The 17,005-nt window shown below is 32.1% G+C and overlaps 1 protein-coding gene across 1 annotated transcript in view; it reads left to right on the forward strand.

The window, feature by feature from the left end:
* LOC137237393 (lysosomal acid glucosylceramidase-like) overlaps nucleotides 1-13,719 on the forward strand; it is a 48,163-nt gene extending 34,444 nt beyond the window's left edge. The window contains exons 5-9 of the mRNA XM_067760964.1: nucleotides 664-1,114; nucleotides 12,507-12,617; nucleotides 12,910-13,252; nucleotides 13,340-13,505; nucleotides 13,587-13,719. Of these exons, the coding sequence (XP_067617065.1) occupies nucleotides 664-1,114; nucleotides 12,507-12,617; nucleotides 12,910-13,252; nucleotides 13,340-13,505; nucleotides 13,587-13,686 (1,171 nt within the window). The 3' untranslated portion in view covers nucleotides 13,687-13,719. The remainder of the gene's footprint in view (nucleotides 1-663; nucleotides 1,115-12,506; nucleotides 12,618-12,909; nucleotides 13,253-13,339; nucleotides 13,506-13,586) is intronic.
* The last annotated feature ends 3,286 nt before the right edge of the window (nucleotides 13,720-17,005 follow it).

Consider the following 17,005-nt stretch of genomic DNA (forward strand, 5'->3'; position numbering starts at 1 on the left):
TATTTAAAATCGAAAGTACATACTTAACTCGCGGTTGCATTTTATCAGAGTTGCCATAGTAAAATTTTATTATCAGTTATTTGTATGCAATATCTTACTTTTGGCAACTCTGTTCGATCGTCATCGTGTCGTGATCACGGTCGTTAAAAAATGAGCAATGATCGGCTGATGGTGGCCCTCAAACGCATTACAAAGAGTATTGTTAGAGTACTCCAACATGAAGAAAATGGAACACGTAATCCAACAATTTTTGCAGGGTAATGTACGGCTATTTAATGGTCGGATAGCGGTGCAAGATGGCTACGTTCGGAGACTTATCGTTGCTTAGCATTGCTTCATGGAGTGGAATTCATAACATGGGCTCCTAATATTTTACGGTATTTCGTTCTAATTGTTGCAAGCGTAGGTAAAAGGAAACCATACAAACACAGTGCTCAATATTTCTCTGTAGAAAATTAAACTTTTGATAGATTAAGTGCATTCTTTACATCTCTGATTGCTATATTCTTCGAGTTGTTTTTGCTGTAAGCGTCTTCTTTTTTCTCTCTCTTATTTACCATTGTCTTTCCTATGAACCTTTCTTTTCCCTTTCCTTTACCTTGAATATCTTTTCCGCTGGCTTATGTTCACTCTCAGTGGCTAAAATATATAATAAAATTCCAGACCTTTCTATTCCCAACAAGGAATTGGTTTCAATTTGATGCGTACACCAATTGGAGGGTGCGACTTCGATTTAGAACCATGGGCATATAATGAACTACCCGTTAATGATACGGCGTTGAGTAATTTCACAGCGCTAGACGCACGTGAACGAAAAATTATTGAACAAATTAAACGCTTAAAGGAAGTAACAAATTTGGAAAACTTACGAATCAAAGGAGCGGCATGGAGTTCACCGAAGTGGATGAAAACAAATAATAAATGGGCCGGAAGTAGTCGTTTAAAGCAAGAATACTATCAAACATGGGCTTATTATCATTTACGTTGGATGGAATTATGGGCAGCAAATGGCTTACCCATTTGGGCTATATCGACGGGCAATGAACCATTGAATGGTGTCGGATTCATGCCTTTTGTAAGGTTTATGAGTTTGGGTTGGACACCAGGGAAGCAAGTAAGGATGTTATTACAAAATACAACAAAATCTTTTATTGTAGGGGTATTGGACCAAAGCGATGTTTTTATTGTAGGGCAAAAAATTATTTTCATATTTTTCGAAGCTAGCCTCCAAAACATAGATATTGGCTTTCGAAGTTCAAAATTGGAGCCTTTCTAATAAGATTTAATTACTTATGGTATTTAAAAAGTCAAAAATGTGGACTAGTTCTGGATAATTTTTTTTTATTTAAACATTTTTTTGCAAGCTTACATAACTAATATTGTAAGGGTTCAAAAAGCAGATTTTCGAAAATACTCGAATCTACAAAAAAAAAAACTTGGCTGATTTGGTTAAGCGACACATGTATTGCGTTTTGATGCTTTGAATCCGAAACTGGTGTCAGAATTGGTCTAGCGGGCCCTCGTTCGCCACTAATCTTAAAAACTCTCCAACCTCTAGTGATATTTTCCGTTTTTTTGGAGGTTAGGTCCGAACTCCGAACCGTCCGAATAATACTGACGGCGACTTCTGATTGGGAGCATTTAAATGCATAAGAGTACATGTGTCGCAATACCAGATCCGCAACTTTATTCTTTTTTTTTGGCTCTGCAGGGATGCCTAAAGAGTGTGTGATAAATTACACAGCCCCAAAAAGAAGTAGTTGGATGTGGTAATCCTATTCATGTTTTCCCAATAATTTTTGATGTCCTGAATCAGAATCTGACATCGAAATGTGTCCAAAAAATGAAGAAAAAAACTTGTTGATTGAGCGTTTTTTAAGGTTGGACCGAACCGGAATAATTTAAGCCAATTGTGATAGCGGATTCAGATTTAGCTTATCAAAATGTGAGATTACCAGAGCCACTAACTTTTTTTTGTGTAACTGAATAGTTTATTGCTTCCAATTCGAATTTAAAATTCAAATTTATGTAACTCAACTAAGAAAAGAAGGCAAATCACGCAACCACTTTACGAGTACAATTTCAAACTTTGAAAGCTAATACCAGCGTTGCCATATATTTTTTTCCAAGTCGTAAGACGCCGCCCAAAAAATCGTCATATCTATGGCAACAACCAATTCCAACCAAAGTTGAGTTAGGACGAAGTTGGGTTATTACCAGGGGACGTCCGATTGTGTTCGCCGGAAACCAAAATGAAATCGCCGGATTTCATTCAAGAATATTAAATTTAAAAGCGCTTTTCTGAAAATTGTCTTTGTTATCTTTTGTTGCCACATACAACATATAAAATCGTTTTCAATTCATTTCATTTTATTTTATAAATAACAAAAACGTCTTAAAAGATAAATTTTGTATTACATACAAAAAGAACTTGTTTTCAGTCATATTAACATTTTTTTTTCTTTGAGCTCAAATCGAACCTCCTATATCATTTTAGTTTCTTACACTCAAAAAAAGGTTTTCCTAAAAATTAGGAAGTCCCATATAAATTTAAGGACAAGAAGGGAACAAAATTGCACTAAAGCATTATCGTCCTCGAATAAAGAATATCATTTACTAAAGCTGAATAAGCATAGGTCAATTAAATATTTCTTTAACTTTAGTAACAATTGTACTTTAAACAAAGAAATATTTTTCCTCAATTCAAGTATAAGTGATACTTAAAATTTTTGCAATTTTAAAGATACATATGTTGGCCTCAACACAAGAAGAAAAAACTAATTAGTTTTAGTACTAACATGAGTCTATATCATACTTACTTTTATGATATTTTTTCCTTTATAGAAGTAAATGTTTTACTCAGTAAAATAATTTTTCAAATATATATGTACATTTATTTAAATTGATATTAATAAAGCGTTTTACAAAATGTTTAGAAATAATATTTAAGTTTCACATACATATTCTTATTTAATATATGTGCCTTTATTGGTGGGTACGACATTTTTTTTAAATGAACGACTTAAAGATTGTTTATTTCTGCTCCTAGCATAAACGATAATAAATGATTTTCATATTTTATTACAGAAATTTGCTGTAAAAGCGCATACACCTCATTCTCCAGCTTAAAAACTTCTTTAGTTTTGAAAATAATAATACTAGGTTGGAAAAAACATACAAGCATATTTGATAGATAAACCGTGCCATACATCTTACAAAAATCAAAACAAATGCATTTTTCAATATCCAGTGTTGTGTAAAACATTTCAAATATGGATAAATTTTTCAATAAAGGGCCACGAAATTGTTTTAAGCTGAAAATATATACTTCGTCTTCAAAGTTGGAAATATAATTTGAAAAATTTAAAGATAATTTAAAACCTAATGATAATATAATATTTTTACGAGAACATGTATTTTTTGCATAAGCTTTTAGCTGCCTATGCTTGGCTTCAAATAAAACAAGTTTTTCAAAGGTCCCGATTCTTCTATAACTCTGCAATAGTGTAAGAGTAAATGGTGTTTTGGCTTTAACGTGTCACTAAAAAGCTCACAGTATTTTTTGTTGTGAATATTAATCATTTCTTTTATCGATAACAAGTCGAGGCTACTACATTCAGGTAGTAGAATTAAGTTCAATAACTCTAACAAATTAAGCATAAAAATTAAAAGTTTTCAAATTTTGCATGGAAATAGATGGCGACAAATTGCCCATTTCAGATTTGTCGTATTCAAAATTATGTTTTCTCATGTTTAAAAAATGTAAAGAGAAGTATTTTGCTTTCAAAAAGTACAAAAGTATGTGACTAAGGTCGTATTTCAGTATTCCTTCAAATATATCATGAAGGATATCTACTGAATAATTATTAATTACATGAAAACCATTGATATTATTGAAACAAATTTCTCATTTATTCCTGTTTTTTTAACATAGATGAGTGTCCTCATCATAGTTATTCTTCGTTCGCGTTACAAAAGTATTTTCTTCAAATTGAGTTTTTGTTGCTTGCTTTACAAAACCTGCAAAAGTAATTTGCGTAAAACGAACGAGAAAACCCTAAAATCTTGTTCAAAGCTAAGTTGTCTCCTAGCACTAGTCCCAAGGAAAAGTAAACTGTTCTATTAGTATTATTTACATTTAATTCTAAACCTTTTGTCTCCAAATCATTGCAAATTTCAAATAACTTATAGAAACATTTACTATTACCGTATGTTTTTACGTCTTCAGATTTGAAAAGTGCAGGAGGAAAAATTGAATTTAATTTATGCTTTAAAGAAACAGGAGCTGTTGCAAATGAATAATAAACTGTCAATGTTGGTGATGTGTGAGTACCATTGTAGCATTGTTTAGCTCAATATCATCAAAGTATAAAAAAAAGGTATGTAATACTTTTCACAATGTCGTTGCCTGTTTTTCCAAAGTTTTCCATTAACAAAGTTTTTCAACGAGCTTGATCGAGATAACTTGAACATTTTTTCATGAAATTTTTCTAAAACGTTTGGCAACTCAAAAAATTTCTTCATTTGAAATTGTGTAGGAAATAAGACACCTTTCGATGCTGACTCATTTAAGATTTATAACTTTTAGACAAATTATATGTAATACATTTGTCAATTTCAAAAACTTTCGGTGTTTCAAATAGTTCGAGAGAAGCAATTTTTTTTCCAAACTTATATTCGGAAGCTATTTGGTCAAAAGGATTTTCGCAAAACTGTTTGATTTTCCCAAAATTTTGCTTTATTGAACTTTCCGCGGTATCTAGTTGTGAGCAAATAATTTCTAAGTGTTCATAAATTGGTTTAGTTATCATTGTACGGATATCCTGCTGTAGATTACATACTTCGTTTCGGGGATAAAAATTGGTAGCATATTTTTTCATTGTAAATTTAAGAGAATTTTCGTATAATGGTTGCAAATCAAAATCCTGAGAATTTTTTTTTCTCTTTTGTTTCATGAGTTTTACATGAAGAAAAGCAGGTATCAACTTTCGATAATTGTGTATTTAAAGAACCATATTGTTTTAATGTTTCGTTATGCTTAAATTAGTGATTAGTGTTGCGCATATGTCGGCGAAACGACTTAAATTGGTTTTTTCTGATGGTAATATTTCAAATGAACAAACAAATGTTCGCAAGTTAAAATTTTTTTTTACATACAAAGCAAATCATTGTAAATCATTAATTATTGTAGATATAAAACTGTCTTTAGTATTAGAAATTTTAAAAAAGAATTGATCTACAAAATTCCATATTTGTTCACAACTTTGTGGATATTTCAAATCCAACACATGAAATATTTTGAAACATATATCAATGCTTTTAACAATGTTACTTAATTTATAATATATCCTGCGAAATAAACGTAAAACTCTTTTAAATCGATGATGTCATCACCGATCGCACACAAAAACGGCTGCAGTTTTATATTCTGTCCATAAACTTCATCAGTGATTGCATTGATTTTTTGCTGTAACTCCAGTCGGCTTGTTGCGTAACATAAAAATGAGTCACTCGAGTTGATATTGTTATTTTCTTTTTACAGTTTCTGTTTTTCGGCTTTAGAAGAGCTGGTAGACTAAGGCAAATGATAATATCACGGATATCTAAAAAAAAAAAAAATAAACATTTATAACTACAAATATTCAATAACTTTTAAATTAATCTTTAACCTTTTTCTAAATTTCATGAGTCTATTTTTTGAAGAAAAGCCAAGATGAAAGGATCTTTGATTGTACGTTTTAATATGGGAGTCACTTTCTCAATAAATGAGTCCCAATTTTTTAATAAAAGATATTGCTTCTGCTCATAAATATTCGCAAAATCGCCATCAATCTGTAAAAAATTATTATAAAAATAAATTTTAGTATAATTTAATATAAATAAAATAAATTGAGAACATTTACCAAGCAGTAGCCAAAGCTTTGTTTCAAGATCGGCCACTCAGACAGAATATCAGATATAGATACAGCTGATAAAACAATGTTGCCATCTTTGTGCAACCTCGTCGTAGGGTGCAATATTGTATAGAAGCCAGAGTTTATTTTCCTCACATTCAACAGTAGTTTGGATGACTGTTTGTGAATTTATTTGGGGTTGTTCATTCTCCTTAAAACTGTCTTTGCGCAACCGATATAATGCGTTGTGATATTTCGCATATAGGGAGCCTCCTGGCTTTCCCCCTTTCTATGTAAAAAATAAGTATCCTGAAACAAACGGTTTTTTATTAAGATTTTTTGATTTGATTAATTGGCTATTATATTTTATAATCATTTTTTTTTTTTATTATTTACGGTATTCACAAGGTAGCCTATTCGTCATATGTGCTACCAGACAGAAACTAAAGACTTTACAACGAATACGACAGCCCAATTATTGTTTTGTAACTAAAACTCTACCTTTGTTTCTGTAGGAAAAATCACACCAAGTCTTTTAGAAATATTTTCGAATAATTTCGGCAGAGCTGCTATCTTATTATCGAGAACGTATGCGCAAATGGAAGAAGTTGTAATTTTTCTCTGTGGTTCTGAAAGTTTTTTGTATATTTCGTACGATTTCAATAGTGCTGCTCCACCAGAACTGGATTTTAAGACGTCTAAAATTGGAATCTATTAAAATTAATGATAGTTTCCTGGCTGTTTTTCCAACAATTACCTCAATTACGTTATCAAAAGCATAACAGAAGCTATTGCTGATAGATTGTGTTGATCCACTGTGGCACTCGCTGTCGTAGCCTTGTGATATTTGCCAAAGACGAAAATTATGTTCAAAATGATCCTGTTGCCAAACAGAGATTTTGACACTATCTCACTTAAATGGCTGCCTTTCATATAGTTCAAAGCCTCTAGCGTTATGTTGTGCTCTAAAAAAATAGTAATAACAAATAATAACATTTGTAAATATTAACAAAAAGTTTTGGATGTCCGATTTAAGATGAACTGTGCACAAAATGTGGATAAATGACTTATACACTCTTATCAATTTAGGAGCATTCACGCAAAAGTTATCGGCACATATAACTTATCACCATGTATGCAGCTTCTTTGATAAAAGTTTATTAGTATACAGCAAAAATAATTCAAAAGGAATTAAAATATTCCCCTACATTTATCACATTTATTACACTTTTACACTCTTAACTCACCTTTAAATAAGTCAAAAAACAGTTCTCCTTTCAAAGAAAATAACAAGTCTAAAAAATCAGCTTCACTCATGCTGCATTACACCGGCACTCACAACTTCCAACTTTAAACTGACAAAACTCTTTTATTTTGACAAAAATAATGAAACCTAACGGGACTTTGCGGAAAACTCCAGCCTGTTGCAAGCCGATGGTATGTATGTACATACATATATATCCATATTTATGTGGATTTACATACATATTTACTTATATTCGTATTGCTAGCCCTCTTATGAGATTTTGTTTTTATTTCCTTATTTTGAGGAACATGTCTTAAACTTAAGTAAAATGTGTACTTATTTCTGGTTTTAAGCAATTTGTTACTTGATATCGTCAAAATTTACTAAAAATTAGTAAAATTTTATTAAATATCAGGTCAAGGAAATTACTTACTTGTTTTAAGTGCGATTTTTCTTACATTTTAAGAATGAATTTCGTTAAAACCAGAAGTTTTTCCTACAAAATTGTAAACTTTCCTAACTTTTGTGCAAAGTAGCATGTTTCCTTAACTTTAGGACAAAAAATTTTTTGAGTGTAGTTATACATTTTCACGTTCATTTTTTATATTATAAGCTTTTATTTACTTTCACTTTTGTTGTCTGTAATGGAATCTTGCAAGTTAAATTTGATACACTTCCCGGTGTCCGATTGAGCTGAAATTTTGCACACATGTATAACTCCGATGACAATGCAATATTACTTTGTTAGAATTCGATAAATTAATCGATAACACAGTTATCGGTAAAGATTTGTATTTACTTTGGCATAACAGCCTAAGTCCCATACAAACACGCCGGTACCTATCCGTGGATTGTGATATTTGGACGTGGTGAATCACGTGTCACGCGTGGTGAATCTCATCGCTTGCGAAAAGCGGAGACACAACCCTCTGTTGTATTTCTGTGTATAACCAACATAGCTGAATTTTTAAGGCTGTTTAACCCTGTAATCTTTTTTGTAATTTATTTTGCTTTTGGAAAAATTACCTATTTGAAAAAAGCTGGCTGAAAAATATTGGCATAACAGCTTAAGTTAAATCAAGAATGGAAAATCTTTTGGAAAATTTGAGCAGATGTGGCAATTTCGCGCGTCCGTTGAACGAAATATTGACAATCTGCTGATCATCGCTAAGAAATTAGCGACATTCCATCAACTAAGCAGCACTTTAGCAATACTACTCTTATTATTTGGCCGCTCAAACACACAAATATTAATTGTGCATTAAATCTAAAATATACAAATACACCATAATAATTTACACGACCAAAGCCATAATAATTCACACGGGTCATCAATTCTTTCTCTGATTCAAAATCTGAACTACCAGCGCTACCGTCAACAGCTCAGTGTCATCACTGCCAGTAGCGCCAATAACACCAAACTCGTGCCTGACACACAAAAGTCGTTTCACTCAATAGCGCAAGTAAAATGTACTACGCACTCACTACTAAGAAGCGTCAAAAATTCGCTTGGAGTAATTTCGTCAATGAGCTACCATTGAGCTGGCACCGCATTGGCGCTGGCGCCATGCAATTTACATCACTAAAATTGCGCGAATGCCCAGGCTCATGACTTCAATACTTATATTTACAATGCTTTAAACTTTAAATACACCTCTGAAGTTGCTGCGCATAAAATGTGTACTAATAAATTCCAATACGCATTATACGCAGATGTAACTGATATATGTATGTGTTTTTGTTTCACCCCCTATACTTATATTTAAAGCTTTTATAAGAACAAGCTTATATTACTTGTTAATAAAACGAACTAAAAAGTAAAAAATAAAATTAAAGAAAAAAAAACTTTTTTAAAAATAAGCTTTTATTATTTTGGTTAATAAAATTAACTAAAAAGTAAACAATAAATTGACTCTAAAGAAATATAACACTTTATAAGTTCATTGTAAGCTTAAACGATAATTAGGCTTTTTCGTCTGCGACAAAAAAATTCTATATTGTACATAATTATATATTTTTAACATTAAAACTTTACACCTAAATTATTAAATCTTACAGTTTATATTACAGTCCTAATTGTTCTAATAAAAGCGTGTTACATTGCGATAGCAAGAAAAGGAGATCCTAAATGTTCTTAATTATACCATCAAAATTTAACACGTTTTTTATTAGAACAATTAGGACTGTGATATAAACTGTAAGATTTAATAATTTAGGTGTAAAGTTTTAATGTTAAAAATATATAATTATGTACAATATAGAATTTTTTTGTCGCAGACGAAAAAGCCTAATTATCGTTTAAGCTTACAATGAACTTATAAAGTGTTATATTTCTTTAGAGTCAATTTATTGTTTACTTTTTAGTTAATTTTATTAACCAAAATAATAAAAGCTTATTTTTAAAAAAGTTTTTTTTTCTTTAATTTTTTTACATATTTATTTGCGGTTCAATATTATGACAGGAAAAGTTATTCAATTTTAAATAATCTTGGGCTAGCAATATTCCTTTTAATGTATCAGATTCCTGACGGTTTCGAATTTTTGTATTGTTTAAATTTATTTTAGAAAAAATTCGTTCTACATTCGCTGAAGCGTGTGGCAAGGACATTAGATTTGCACTGTATGTGGAGTCAGCTCTTTTGATAGTAGAAGTAGTTTTCCAAAAAACTTCTGGAGGAACCTTACAAATGTCTTCAAAACAGAGGAACTGCGGCATTTGTGGTATAGCGTTTAGTTTTTGGGTAATTTTGGCCTACCCAAAAGTCCAATTCACCTCTTTTTCATCACATTTGGTTTTGCAAAATATCATCTGTAGCGTACTATATCAAAAGTTGTATATCACCAATAGTTTACAATTTATAAGACGAAATTCGGGTGCGCCCGGAATGCCGCTTCCCCAAAAATTGGCGGGTAATGTGGTACGCAGACGTAGGCTAATTTGGTATAATATACCATCTAACCCGAATAATAACCAGATCAGTTTTACTAAAGAAAATATTAAATATCTTCTTTTAAAATTTACCAATTTTATTAATAAAAAATAAATAGCTTCTCAAAAGATAAAATAAAATTCCCCCTTGGTTCGTTGATATTAAAAATGAATAAGTTATTGGAAATATCAAAATTGCTTAAAAACTTCAATTTGTGCAAGCCTCGCAAATAAAAATTGGATTTTTTTGGGAATGCAGACGTTATGAACCCAAGCCGTATCGCACTGTAAACAAACACTCCATTCGGATATATTTCTTTCGTCCTTCCATAACTTTTCGCAAAAGGAGCAAATTGCTCCGTCTGGAGGCATTTCAACAAAATCCCCTTGGTTCGATTCTGCGTAGACGACGCTTACTTCGGAGTCACTGGATAATTCTTCACACTCAGCTTTTCTAGCGAAAGCTGTTTTTTTGAAGGTTCCTTTTCTTTTTTAATTTTTGGCTTCACTTTTTCCCGGATCTTCCGAACGCTTTCTTCCAACTGATTCTTATATTGTGATTTTGTTAATACTGTCGCTTTTGACTTTCTTCCTCTTCCGGTAGCAACTGGCTTTCTATTCTTTGGCAATGGTAAAATCTGCCATGGTGAAACGACTCCTTTACTGGTTGATGCCACAGGTTCTGGAGAAGTCACTCGATTTGTATTAGATGTCGGTGAAGTAAGAGTACGTCCAGTCTTCGAAGCAGTGTTGCCAGGTGATGAAAAAAAAGAAGCTAGATTGGCAAAAAAAAGGTTAGAAAAAGCTAAATTTAGAAAAAAAAGAAGCTAAAAAAAGGCCAGAAATGTTTGTGGTTAATTCATAAATTTTTTTTTTATATTTTAGTTACACATTTACAACTTATAAACATAACTTAAACATAACTTCTTGTTTCAAAACATATTAGGCACATTTTGCTTGACTAGCACATGGAATTTCTTTAAATTATTGCATATGTGTATATACACAAAAAAAATATTACAAACTAATTATTTATATAAAATATTCCCCGTCTGAAAAATCAGAAGAGCTTAAGTCTGCGTATAAAATTTGGCTATTTACCATAGATATAAGATCATCGGTAATTTCAAAATCATTACAACATTTAGATAAGCGTTTTAACAAGCATCTAATATTAAGCAGCGCATTAAGCATTTTAATTTGTAGTTTGTTCCTTAATTTAGTTTTCAGAATTTTCATGCCACTAACAATTCTTTCAACCTCCGCGTTACTGAGTGGTAATACTAAAAAACTAAATATGAATTCGACAAGTTCTAAAAAAGTGGTGCGTTTAATGCCGTTTTATGTTCTCGGACTTCCGACCAAAATTCCATGGTGGAGTGTACATTTTTCCATTGTATAGTTATAAGTTTTCGCCACTGCAGCTCTATTAATGCTATTTGACTTGAAGAATAACTATACTTCTCTTTCTCAAAGTAAGAAAATACATCTGGCTTTGAAACTTTCAACGAATTTTCAGCAGAAAAAGAATTAATCTTTTGTAGAGAACTCATATTATTAGGTATTAGGTGTTCACAGGAACTATTGAAATTATTTTATTTTAGAAATTATTAAAAATACATTCGGATTAAAAAAGGCTAGAAAAAAGTCACGAAGCTAAAACCAAAATTTCGAGGCTAAAGGCAAAAACAAAAGGCTAAATCTAGCCTCGAAAAGCTAACCTGGCAACACTGCTCCGAAGTTGCAATATTTTTCTCGGAAACTTCAGAGTTTTCTGCAGTTACGTGCTCATACATATCATTTGCAGCAAGCAATATAGTCTGCGTCAGTAAGGGTATATACCAGTTCATTTGAAACCGTTAACTTCTACCTGGCCAGTCTGAACATTATACTACGCTTTCGAAAAGAGACCAACTAAATCGAATTTAGTAACGTTTCTCTCTTAAAACGCTTTAATTCGTTACTGCAATAAGTCTTGAGTTGGCTCATGAATACTCTGTCTAGCGGTTGCATTTTATGAATGGAATGCGGAGGCAATGGTATCATCACCACTCCGTTTTCACGAGCTAAGTTGATCACTTCAATATTTATTACTGTAGTGTCCATCTAAAATCAACATTATTGGATCTATTTCTTGGTGTTTGAATATTAAAAATAAATCTTACATAGAAGGATGGCTTAAATCGCCAAAATCGACAAGCGTCATTCTAGTTGAAAAGCATCAAAATGACGACGGCGTCATCAATCTGTCAACACTGGCCAATACCTATGGCTTGGAGACTAAATTCGAAAATTTGGGAAATAATTTTTTATCCATCTTTTCAAAAAAAGTTGTTTGGCCCAATACCCAGAAAAAATATTGATATTGTTGTATGTAGTAGAAAATATGACTTATTTTATGATTATGTTATCTTTTCACACTCCGCATAACCTTTAGGCTATTTGGTTATCTGAGAATCTCGGTCCAACAATACGAGCCAAATACAATAAAACCGTTATATTTGGCAATGATGATCAGCGTTACACATTCGCATTTTGGTTCAAGCTGGTGAGTGCGCTAGAGTTGTAAAACTATCGATAGTCTTATTTCCGATAGCGAGATTTTTATGAAAAGCCCGCATTTTGTATTGACCCATACCGAATTTTGACGCATCTTAACTTATGCACTTAAATCGTATGTATTCAACACTTTTTGTTGGATGTTGAAACTGGCCAACATTTTTAATACGATAGTTTATAAACTATTGATAGTAATTTTCAAACTAGATTGTTTCGCAGTTGATTCTTTAAATCTGATTCTACCTTCTTTTGTTTTCTAAAATAATATAATGTATTCAAAGATGAGGCTCTCACGCCCAGATTCTCTTGACTATCTAAGCGGTTTATCTGTGCATTGGTATTGGGATGAAATATTCGAACCCTCATTCATAGATATCGCGCACAAACAAATGCCCGATAAAATCATGCTTATCTCGGAGTCTTGTATAGGTGATAAACCTTGGCAGAAAAAGACACCTATTTTAGGTTCATGGAAGCGTGGTGAGAAAATGGCACGCGGTTTTCTGCAAAATTTGCAAAATAATATCAATGGATGGCTCGATTGGAATATTGTGTTGAATGAAGAGGGTGGTCCGAATTATGTAAACAATTTCGTCGATAGTCCTATGATAGTCAACATGACAAGTAAGTATTGTTTGTTTTTTTTTTTTTTTTGTTTTTTTTGAAGATGTGCTTTGATTCTATGGTGTAAATTTTCTTTATCTTTACTAGACCGACTTGAACTTTACAAACAACCGATGTTCTATACGATGGGTCATTTCTCGAAGTTCATTCCTGAAGGTTCAGTTCGTATTGCTGCTGAACGTTCAAATATAAATGTTGATACGATTGGCTTTTTGAGACCAGATGGCAGTATAGCACTTATTGTTTTTAATAGGTTGGTACACGACTTTGAATTTCTTGACTAAATTCTTAATTAAAAGTTTTTTTTTTTAATTTATTATTCTAAATTCTACAGCGGATTTGCGAGTGTTAATGTCAGTATTGTGGATACTAAGCGTTGCTCGATTTCATTACAAATACCTCAGAAATCTATACATACTGTGCTTTATAATTAAAAAAGTTGTTATTCGAATAAAATATATTTTTATCTTTTAGCTATTATTTAAAATCACATTCGCCTCATGCTGATCTCATCCTCTTTACAAAAAGGATAAACTCAATTCGATTATTTGGCGCTGAACTACTTCAGACCTAGTTTATTTACATAGAACGAGATTATCTTCATATTCGTACTTAACTTCAGTTGTTAATTAATAAATAGATTTGCCATATAAAGTTTTCCTCTCAATAATCGGTAACTATGAACAAATTTTAGAGATGCCTATTTTTTCATAGACAAGGTATCACCTGTAGAGTGGAATCTCTAAATCTTCAGTTGCTGAAATCAAATGGATTTGACACTCAAGGGTACGTGGACGACTTAGTAATCTGTGCCACAGCGATGCACGAGGAACTATTATCTAATAGCTGCAACAGGTTTGTTAGGATGGGTTCTAGGGCATCAGGGACATTAATGTAATGAACAGGAAGACTACCTAGCCAAGCAGTGTGCTTAAGCAGCATTATACGGTCTAGATCCCTTCAGTGGACTCACGAAGGCACTCACTAGAGAAAACATAAGTAACTGGGAAACAATGGAGAAGAATTTTAATATCGAGGCAAACAAATGATCTTATGTAAATAAATAGAGAAAGTAGAACGGTTCGGTTCAATTTTAGTATATTCCGCATTTTATGAATTTTGAAAATTGAAATTTTTATTGAAAAATTTCCACAAGAGGGAATTTTCTACCAACAACAATAATTTCAATAAGCCACATGGGCGTTGCCCATTTGCCACATTCGCAAGACGTTATGGAGTTTACTGTTATTAATTTTTTATTTTTTCTATGCAATCCAAAGTTCAGCCACCGTCTCAAATAGGGTTGCAAATATATCTTTTAGAAATACGTGAGAAATATTACTGAAATATTGGAGCGAGTTTCAGGCAATTTTGGATAATTCTGCGCCTCCTACTATCCTTGCACTGCTTTTATATCCACATTTGCATTGTTCACCTATTGCTCACAAGGCCTAGAATCTAGACTTTTCGCGTACAGCATTCTCGATTCGTTGCTTATTTATTTTGCTCTTACCTCTGCATCTCATATTGACTATTGCCTTATATGCATTTCTTTTTTTATAAAAAATCGAAAACTGTGATTAATATGTATTAGAAAATTTGTATTATAATTTTTTGTTGTGGAAAGAATTGGATCATTCCTCGACAATTCATTCATAAAAAATTGTACGTAGAATACAAATTCTCTTGTTTACCATATAATACCTACCTACCTACCTAGTTGCGCTCGTAGAGATCAAGAATTGAGTCACACCCGTTCAAGTGTGTTTAAATATTTAACTAAATTTTAGATTACAATAAATTTAAAACAAATTGAATTGGAATTTGCTTAAGTTTTAGCATATAAGTATAAAGTATATACATAAATATTTGCACAAGTGAAAAATCCTGCAAGCAAAAATATGAATGAATGAAAATTAATAATAGAAGAATAAGTTCGTCTGAACGTTTAATATATACCCATTTTTTTAACAGACTCACAATAGGCCCAGTCATAAAAAGTTCCTAATATGTTTGAATGTAGAAAAGCCCCCAGCTGCATTATGATTGGATAGTCATGGATGACCATATTATGTCAGAAAAGATGGCTCTACGTCGTATTGACATCTTTATATTGATATGCGGAAAGAAGTCTCGCGATTTTTAAGCAACTACTTGATTTTTGACACTGACTTTTCCGGTGAAGTGATTTTTATTAGTGACTGTGATAGGAGAGTAAATAATCTAAATTGCGATATGCAATCACTTTTAGTAGTAAACGTAATCTTAGATCCAATCAAAGCTCTCGTCACAGCTATTGCATCGCAGCACAAATCACAGGATCATTGGTAAATTTTTTCACTGCTAATTTTGTGAGTGACGAAAGGTATGCTTGTCTTTGTGATTGCCGTGATTGATAAGCGTGACTGCTAACGAGGCGCAGTTACCGGAGATAACTTCGGAACTCAAAACGAACAGTTGGTAAAAGCAAGCACGTACTTCTATGGAAAGTATGGTCGGACGAGCGCATGCTGCTAAATTGAAATCTAATACTAGGTTCAAGCACACACCAAATTCGCAATTTATACTGTTTGGGCAATTTATTACGCAATTTGTCATATAATAAATTGTAATAATAAATTGCCAATTTAAAAAAAATTGCGTAATAAATTGTTTCAACCTGGAAATGCAACACTGTAAAGTGTGTTTATTGAGTATATTTAAACGTCACTTACGCATGGCTGAACTATATGGTTGGCTCATTTCATCAGCTGATTTTATGTCTTTCATTTCACTGGAGTAGGGACTGTCAAAAGAAGATGGCAAAATCAAAATGAAAACAAAACACTGAACACATTTTCTTACAACACACAAAAATATCAAAGTTTTATGTTTTCATTCCATTCACCTAATACCAACACGCGCATTTTGACAGTCTCAACAAAGATATGTTGTTATTGTAGAGATGAGCCAACCAGTTATCAAATTACTATTGTGTAAGCTAAATAGAGTTGTATGAACACCACTCAATTTAAATCGAAATGGCCTCAATTTATTTTTCTGTTTGAACATAGTATTAGGTGTGAGGCAATTAACAAACTTTCATTCATAATACCAGGTACAAACACACACCAAATTGGCAATTTATACCATTTGGGCAATTTATCATATAATAAATTGTAATAACAAATTGCCAATTTAAAAAAAATTACGTTATAAATTGTTTCAAACTGCAAATACAACCTTGTAAAGTATGTTTATTGAGTAGATTTACACGTCAGTTGCGCATGCCTCAACTACATGGTTGGCTCATCTCATCAGCTGATATTATTATTTTTTTAATTTCACTGGAGTAGGAATTGTCAAAAGAGGATGGCAAACTCAAAATGAAACCAAAACATTGAACACATTTTCTTACAACACACAAAAATTTCAAAGTTTTATGTTTTCATTCCATTCCATTCGCCTAATTTCAACACGCACATTTTGACATTCTGAACAAAGGTATGTTGTTGCTGTAGAGATGAGCCAACCGGCTATCAAATTACTATTGTGTAAGCTAAATTGAGTTGTATGAACATCACTCAATTTAAATTGAAATTGCTTCAATTTATTTTTCTGTTTGAACATAGTATAAGTGTATCCGGCCTAATATATAAAAACGGCGATCCTGAAAACCGTGATAATTAAAGTGCTATTAGCTTTCTCTATATCGAGTATAAGTGCTATTAAACATGCTCTGCGACTGAAGCGACGAACTAATTTGACTATCTA

Source organism: Eurosta solidaginis, chromosome 1 (assembly GCF_040869045.1).
Source record: "Eurosta solidaginis isolate ZX-2024a chromosome 1, ASM4086904v1, whole genome shotgun sequence".
NCBI lineage: Eukaryota > Metazoa > Arthropoda > Insecta > Diptera > Tephritidae > Eurosta > Eurosta solidaginis.